This window comes from Nansenia antarctica (genome assembly GCF_963989245.1).
Source record: "Nansenia antarctica genome assembly, chromosome: 15".
Classification (NCBI taxonomy): domain Eukaryota; kingdom Metazoa; phylum Chordata; class Actinopteri; order Argentiniformes; family Microstomatidae; genus Nansenia; species Nansenia antarctica.
The window spans coordinates 21238142-21246259 of NC_137685.1; the positions used below are offsets into that span (position 1 = coordinate 21238142).

At 45.2% G+C, this 8118-nt stretch overlaps 1 protein-coding gene across 1 annotated transcript in view; it reads right to left on the bottom strand.

Moving 5' to 3' along the window:
• Positions 1–973: 973 nt before the first annotated feature.
• Positions 974–8118, bottom strand: part of snta1 (syntrophin, alpha 1) — a 45104-nt gene continuing 37959 nt past the window's right edge. The window contains exons 5-8 of the mRNA XM_080545925.1: positions 6164–6294; positions 4673–4869; positions 3343–3530; positions 974–2840 (exon numbers count right to left, since the gene is read on the bottom strand). Coding sequence (XP_080402051.1) covers positions 2748–2840; positions 3343–3530; positions 4673–4869; positions 6164–6294 — 609 coding nt within the window. The 3' untranslated portion in view covers positions 974–2747. The remainder of the gene's footprint in view (positions 2841–3342; positions 3531–4672; positions 4870–6163; positions 6295–8118) is intronic.

Here is an 8118-nt window from a genome sequence, read left to right on the forward strand (position 1 = left end):
CCTGCACCCTGCTGTTACCCAGCAGCAGTCTGTTCTGCTAGACCCATCACCACAGTTCTGATCACTGGGCCCGGTTGCCTCTGCTTCATAAACCTGTGTGACAACCCCACTGGTTCTGGTACTTTTATTGAGTTAATACCAATGGTTCTGGTCTAAATCGAATGTGAATAGTTGCAATGGAAATATTATGTTGAATTCCAAAATTGTTGATGTGTTGAATACTTATTTCTCCCCCACTGTATGTCTGATGCAGGGGGAGGCTGGTGGAGGTAGAAATCAGAGGACGGACTCATTGTAACGCACAGAGAACGTGTTAGATACTATTCCACATTCCGTTCCATGCATTACAATGAGCCTGTCCTCCGATTTCTACCTCCACCAGCCTCCACTGGTCTGATGTAGTGTACAAGGCAGCGGTGTGACTGGATACAGATCTTTGGCTGTGAAGCACAATGTCCAACCTGAAGACTCACTCACTGGGCACAGGAGATAAGGGAGACAGCAGCTTGACTTAAAGGTCACTTTGTGAATGTTTGATGGGGAACCAGTCTGTCCTGTTGGTTGGGTTGTTGAGTTTACACCACACTGCCCAGTTAACACTACAACAGCTGTGCCTATTTTACCTACTAGTAGAGCCGCCTTAATGTAAATCTGCCATTTACACACAGAGATCACTAGAGGGCGCTTCTTTTTTTAGCCTGCCTCCTACACAGAAAAACTGCAAAACAGCCTTTTACTATCTTATCCTGAAGTGATTTTGAAAATGTAAGGACACTGGGTGGTAGAACGCACATATCTAGGAAAAGTCATGAAAGGAGGGTCCTGAAATTTGATCAAGTGCAAAGATAGAAATGTTCTTTTTACTCACAGGGGTCACCGTGACCCCTCGTGGCTCTTCTAGTGTTAATGCAAATAACTATTACACTCATATCTACAGATCTGGTATCAATAAAGCACAGCAGCAGTTAACAATCAAAGTTTATTACACATTTATATACAAACAAACCCTGCAAGGCACACCTTTGTTTAAATAAGAATATACAATACATTTTTTTATTCTTGAAAGCAAAGTTTTTTGTTTTTTTTTGCTTTGAAATATATATATACTGTATATATATATTAATATACGTGTTTGTTTATCGTTGTAGAGAGAAGGCCACGAGTTGTGGATATTTTGTTGACACACAAAATTGGGGGGTAAAAGGAACATGTTGCGCTGTGAACAAGGCGCCATCTTTGTGTGTATTCTGTAGGTTCAGGATGATTAACTGTTAATGAACACACTAACAACATGGGCAGACAAAACGCAGTATCAAAAATGCACCTTCACTCCCCAGCAAGCGTATCTCATTCAAATGCACCAAGAAGTTGCCAAAATGGCTAAAAGAGAAAGATAAAATACTGTGTATTGATTTGACTAGCTCGGTAAGGACTTCAAATATTGTCTTAGCTTCAACATACTGCACTGTAACACATCTAAACACATGTGACCATCTCTGACCATCTCTCTCTCTGTCTCTCTCTCTTTCTCTCACTCTCTCTCTTTCCAGTAAATACTATACATGTATTCCACAATAGTGTTACACCTATGGATCTATCCATCTAGTGTCTCTCGGGTCACTCTCTAAATCAAAAGTGGTCTTAGTACCGATTCCACCGACTGAAATGATACCGTGTCAAGCTAAACAGCAAAAAAAATAAAAATAAATGCATAGCAATTATATGCATCAGGTCATTCAAGTTAGATTGAGGGTGCAGAAAACAACTAAACAGGGCCTTAAATCATTTTTGAAATTACATGTCTGGGATTTAGTTGTTAACTTCGCTTTATTAGCTTTATGGCCAAGCTTATCGTGGTGTTGATGCCGGGCCATGGGAGATGTTTACGAGCCTTGTAAAACGGCACAGAGCCGGAGGGACTAAAAAGCATCTTAGCATCACTAAACCAGCGCAGTCAGCGCAGGGAGAGACGCTCTAATGGAAGATATAAAAGGGCTGCAGGATTTTACTGTCACCAGGTCACACAAACGCAAACGGGGAAAGATGAAACGGTTGGAGCGTCAACATAGGAGGGTGCTGTACATGATCAATGTGGCCGTGAATTTTGATTCACTCGACGCATTTTGTACCGTTTACATTTTACAGTGCAGGTAACAGTGTTCACCGATTTTATGAAACGAAAGACAGCTTGATGCTTACACACTTTTCTCATGGACATCAAACAGGAGTTGTGAATCTCTTCTCATGACAAGTTCTAATCACGACGGCTATAATGCTTATGAAAAGGGACATAACCTTGCTATAAAACGATAAAACGCACAATTCAATCATGTACGGGACAAACGCCTCGGTAACAATGCTGTGTAGGTAGGTGGTCATAACTGTATGGTTGTCATAACTCGTCATAACCTTCTGGGGACAGGTGTTATGTCATCCTTTTTGACTGATGACATAAGCCATCTGTACCCTGGCCGTATAACTGATTATAACAAAGGAACCATCATGACTGCAGGTACAGTATATCAAGATATCCCCACTACAAAAGAAGGAGAGGATTCTGACCAATCAGGGCTCTTGGTTTGAGAGTTTGGTTTGTTGTGGAGCAGTCGTCCTCTCCAGGTTTGGGTTCTCCTGACTGTACGGGTCTTCCCTCCGTTGTGCTGTGCTGCGTGGTTCCAACGCCTGTGTGGCTGTTCTCGGGGTGAGGGGGGGGGGGGGGGGGGGGTCAAAGGTTACAGAAGGTGTCATCACGCCAGCAGGCCTAGTCGTTTCACCTTGGCTGACAGGAAGGAGTGGATGATGAACACCATGGTCTTGGGGCAGGAGTGGAGGTCTAGTTTCTGCAGAGGAGAGAGGGACAGAGAGGATACGAGGGGGTAGAGAGAGAGGGAATAAGAGGGGGGAGAGAGAGAGAGAGAGAGAGAATAAGAGGGGGGAGAGAGAGAGAGAGAGAGAGAGAGAAAGAGAGAGAGAATAAGAGGTGGGGGAGAGAGAGAGAGAGAGAGAGAGAGAGAGAGAGAGAGAGAAAGAGTGAAGGATGGAGAGGTTAGGAAAAAACTTTTTTTTTTAAAAACGAAAGGTTTTTAAAGACTACCAGAGGAGATATAGAGATAGACAGACAGACTACCAGAGGAGATATAGAGATAGACAGACAGACTACCAGAGGAGATATAGAGATATATAGATATATAGATATATAGATATAGAGATATAGAGATAGACAGACAGACTACCATAGGAGATATATAGATATCTAGATATCTAGATATCTAGATATCTAGATATAGAGATATAGAGATATAGAGATATAGAGATATAGAGGTAGCAGGCGGAGTGACTCACTATCTCGGCCTCCGGGCCTCCGAAGTCGAGGAAGATCATGCGTACGCCGTCGTCCGAGGACATGCGCAGGCGCTCGAAGGGCTGCTGGAGGAGGACGCTCTTCCTCACGCCCATGTCCTCCGTGAACAGGGTGAAGCCCTCGTCAATGTGTACTCCCAGGGTGCACTCCTTCCCGTTCCAGCTACAGGCTGGGGGAGGGGGGGGGGGTTGGGAGGTATGTGGGGAGGGGGGACGTGTGGGGGTGGGAGGTGAGAGGGATATCAACTCCGATTAATAATAATCACTTTTCTTTGTAGAGCACTTTTCCGGCAAACGTTGCAGCTCAAAGTGCTTAGTTAGCTAGTGATGCTAACCCTACCGATTGAAAACAGGATGACATTGCACACAAACACAAGAGAACACTGCTACTGGAATATGATGATGATGATGATGATGATGATGATGATGATGATGATGACACTTTTCTGTTCCACAGGGTTGCGCCACACCACAACACCAGCAGGGGGCATTATAACTCTATTTACATAGTGTATGCTGTCGTCTGGCCATATACATGTATATGTTACGGTACATGTGGGAAGACGGTACATGTGGGAAAATTAGGGTTAACCTGCTACGTTATAACTTTATATCTTCAGCTCCTCCTATACTACTTCTGTATATAGTTTATAAATGGCATAACATGTGTATAAACAGACCCGTCACTGTCTGTTCAGACTTCACCAACCTCTACTAAACACCCTGTTTGCAAGCAAAAGATAGATGGTCTCACATTGGTTGTAGAACTATTCCGAGTCTATAATATTGTACATGTGAGGTTCTTGTCGTTTCTTGTCAGTATGCACTTGTAAGAGACTGTTGTATGAGCTCAGCAGCAGGTTGTGCGTGCATGCGTCCTTGCGTGCGTGCGGGGGGCATGCATGCGGGCGTGCGGGCGGGCAAGCGTGTGTGTGTGTGGGTGTGCAGGGCCGCTGCTAGCCATAACGCTATCCCTAATGGTGGTCTAATAACGGTCTAATGGGGTCTATTGTTGTTGTGCTTCGTCTTCAATTGAAATAATTCATCATCATGATTATGATGACGATCATTAAGCTGTTTTGGTGCTTGGTGCCCTACACACAGCCTGTGTTGCGCGTGTACATAGTGGCGGCCCTGAGTGTGTGCGTGTGTGCGTATGTGTGTGTGTATATGTGTGTGTGTGTGTGTGCGTATGTGTGTGTGTGTGTGTGTGTGTGTGTGTGTGATTGTGTGTGTGTGTGTGTGTGTGTGTGTGTGTGTGTGTATGTGTGTGTGTGTGTGTGTGTGCGTGTGTGCGTGTGCGTGTGTGTACCTGTAGTAACCTCCTGAATGAGCTCGGCGGCGTTGTGACATCCGTCCACCAGGAGATGCGTCCAGGCAGACAGGTCCTTGGCAGAGTCCACCCTGAACACATGGGTCTCCACCCCCTGCTTGGTGCCCGTACGCAGGCCAAACGACAGCTCTGAGTCCAGCAGAGGAGAGCTCTTCCCTGGGCCCGAGTGAACCAGTCTAGGGGGGGGGGGGGGGGTGGAGGGGAGAGAAAAGGTGAGCAAGGATAATAATCAGGGCGGGAAGCAGATGAGTGGTAAAGGAAGAGGAAGAGGAAGAGGAAGAAAGAGAGACAGAGAAAGGGAAAGGAGGAGAGGTGAGATGGAGCGGAAAGAAAAAACAGAGGGGAATTATGGAAAAATGGAAAAGAGAGTACCCCAGAGAGAGGGAGGGAGGGAGGGAGGGAGGGGTGGACGCATGAGTCATAACTACTGGTTTCGCAAAATCATTTCCATGTGAATGTGAGATCATCCTCGAACATTTCCCCATAGGCCATTTATGGAAACGGTACACCTCTAGATCTGTAACTACGGAAACATACACCTCTAGATCTGTAACTACGGAAACGTACACCTCTAGATCTGTAACTACGGAAACGTACACCTCTAGATCTGTAACTACGGAAACGTACACCTCTCGATCTGTAACTACGGAAACGTACACCTCTCGATCTGTAACTACGGAAACGTACACCTCTAGATCTGTAACTAGGCCCAAAACATAGTCCAAGTTTCCCCTCCACGCCTCCTGGCCTGGTTGGACTGTCTGGTTTTAGCTCTGCGGTAAAGTAAAAACAGTAATACAGTTAACTGCTGACACAGTGAAACAGAGATTTCAGAAAGAGAGAGAGAGAGAGAGAGAGAGAGAGAGAGAGAGACAGAGAGAGAGAGAGAGAGAGGGAGAGAGAGAGAGAGAGAGAGAGAGAGAGAGAGAGAGAGAGAGAGAGAGAGAGAGAGAGAGTCTGGATGGTGGATAAGGAAATACGGGAGGCAGGAGGCTGAACTAATATTATCTTCAGTGATCTGCCTGCAGCTGGGCAGAAGGGGACCAGTTACAGAACACTGAGGCTACTTTTCCTCTGTTTCATTATTTCCACATTTGCTGCGCGTTTGCTTTGCCCATTTTAGGGCAGTGTGAGTATTTGAGTGTTATTGTGTCGGACCGTATCCATCCATCCTTGTGCGTGTGCGTGCGTGCGTGCGTGCGTGCGTGTGTGTGTGTGTGTGTGTCTGTGTGTGTGTGTGTGTGTGTCAGAACACAGCTAACAGCACTTATTGACGTCCACAGTAAGAGAACTCCTTTTACAGCTCAGTACACTTCAACACTGACCCAAGTACATGCCGTAAGGACAGAGGAGTGAGGACATCAGGGGAGGCTGGTGGAGGTAGAAATCGGAGGACAGGCTCATTGTAATACATGGAACGGAATGAGGATGGCTACTTCCACCAGCCTCCCCCTGGAGGACAACATGTACCTGGTGGTGATGAGAGGGTGGGTCTTGGCTGGGTTGCTGAAGGTGTCTTTACTCTCAGGCAGAGTGGGGTAGAGCAGTAGATCTCTCTCAGTCAGCACTGCTAACACAGACCTCTCTGGACCTTGGATGGCCTAGGAGGACACACACACACACACACATTTTAAATGCTTTATTTATGTCCACATACATGTACAATATCTAAAGGACATAAATACTAACAGTGCATTTTGACATTATGGAAACAGTCAGTTACAGTAGTGCTGAGCCAACAACCAGTTCTGCTATACACAGGATGTTATTCACACCAGATGATACCAGTGGGTTGACAGATCCAGTATCAATACTGTAAAACAGACAGTATCCAGCTCATGGGTACAAGAAGCACCGCCTTCTCCATATTGAGCGGCTACCAATAACAGCGGATACTGAGCAATACTTTGCTAACTGTTTGGCCCTTCTCTTAGGTAGACCAGCCATTTGAAGGCCTCTAACAACACATTTATGAACATGGCCCAGGCTGCCAAATATGAAAACTAAAAGTTTACATCTGTAACCCAGTTGTGATATGGCCAGCTTCCCGTGCAATTTCAGTTCAGTCCACACACACACACACACACACACACACACACACACACACACACACACACACACACACACACACACACACACACACACACGCAGTGTCATATTCACGGGTAGCTTTACAAAAGAGAACACTACTATGTCCTTTCTTATGAGGTGTCTTCAACCATTGCCATAAACCGAAAATAATGTTCGGAAAAATTCCGTTCTTTTCCTTTCAAGGGAAGGTCTATTTCTCTTCATTTGTTGGACTACAAAGCCTCTCGGAGAAGAATGTGTCTTGTGGGAGTACCGCTGGTGTGGCCAGCCAAGGTTCTTCTCTGCATTCCTGTTGTCGTGGTGACCCTTTTTTGCTCTGGACTTTTGTTCTGGATGATTTGTGTTTAATGCTTTCGAATTATAGTTTCATGATGAATGTTTAGGGGTAGTGGTGGTCTAGTGGATAGTGAGTTGGACTTGTGATCGGAAGGTTGTGAGTTCGAATCCCGCCTGAAGCCACACCACTACTAGTGTGCCCTTGAGTAAGGCACTTAGCCCTCAGTTACTCCAGGGGGGATGTCCCTGTAATTCGTAATTGTAAGTCGCTTTGGATAAAGGCGTCTGCTAAATGGCAAAATTATTATTTTAATGTTTTTATTTGATGTTTTTGGTTATTTATATGTCAGGATTAATGATTAACACTATAACAACCGTGCCTTTTTTTACTTTTTTACTATAAGCGCCGCCTCGGGGGTCAAATGGTAAGATGGGGTTACAATGGTAAGCTGCTATTTACACACAACGACCACTAGTTGGCCGCTTGTAAATTCTCCTACACAGAAAAACTGCAGAATAGCTTTATGCTAGCTTATCCTGATGTGATTTTGAAAATGTAAGGATACTGGGTGGTAGAACACGATGGCTGTTCTAGTGTGTGTTCACGTGGTGAGGTGACGTCATAGGCCCAGGTGTGTATTAGGTAGACAATTAATTGCACCTGGGTGGATGGAAGCAGGTTAGCTTTGGAACAACATTATTTAGGCCACGCTCGCTGTACCTTAGATCACACAAACGTTGTTCTTTAAACTCACACCCTACCGTCAGTTTTGTTACCTGTCTTTTTCCGTATTGATATTGGATTTACTTGTATGTATGGACAATAAACTGTTTTAATTTTTCTACAACATACAAGGACTGCGGAGTGTGCGTTAATTATCCAACCGTACTAGAACTGTTTTCATAGCATGGTGGAATGGTTGGCTACACCTGTTATTGTTTTTGTTGTTTGGTTGGTGTTGGTGTTGGTGGTGGGATCCAGAAGAGGCTGGCAGAGGTAGAAATGGAAAGGAAGGCCTCAGTGTTGTTCCACTGGGCTCATGTTGGTGTTCTGTTAC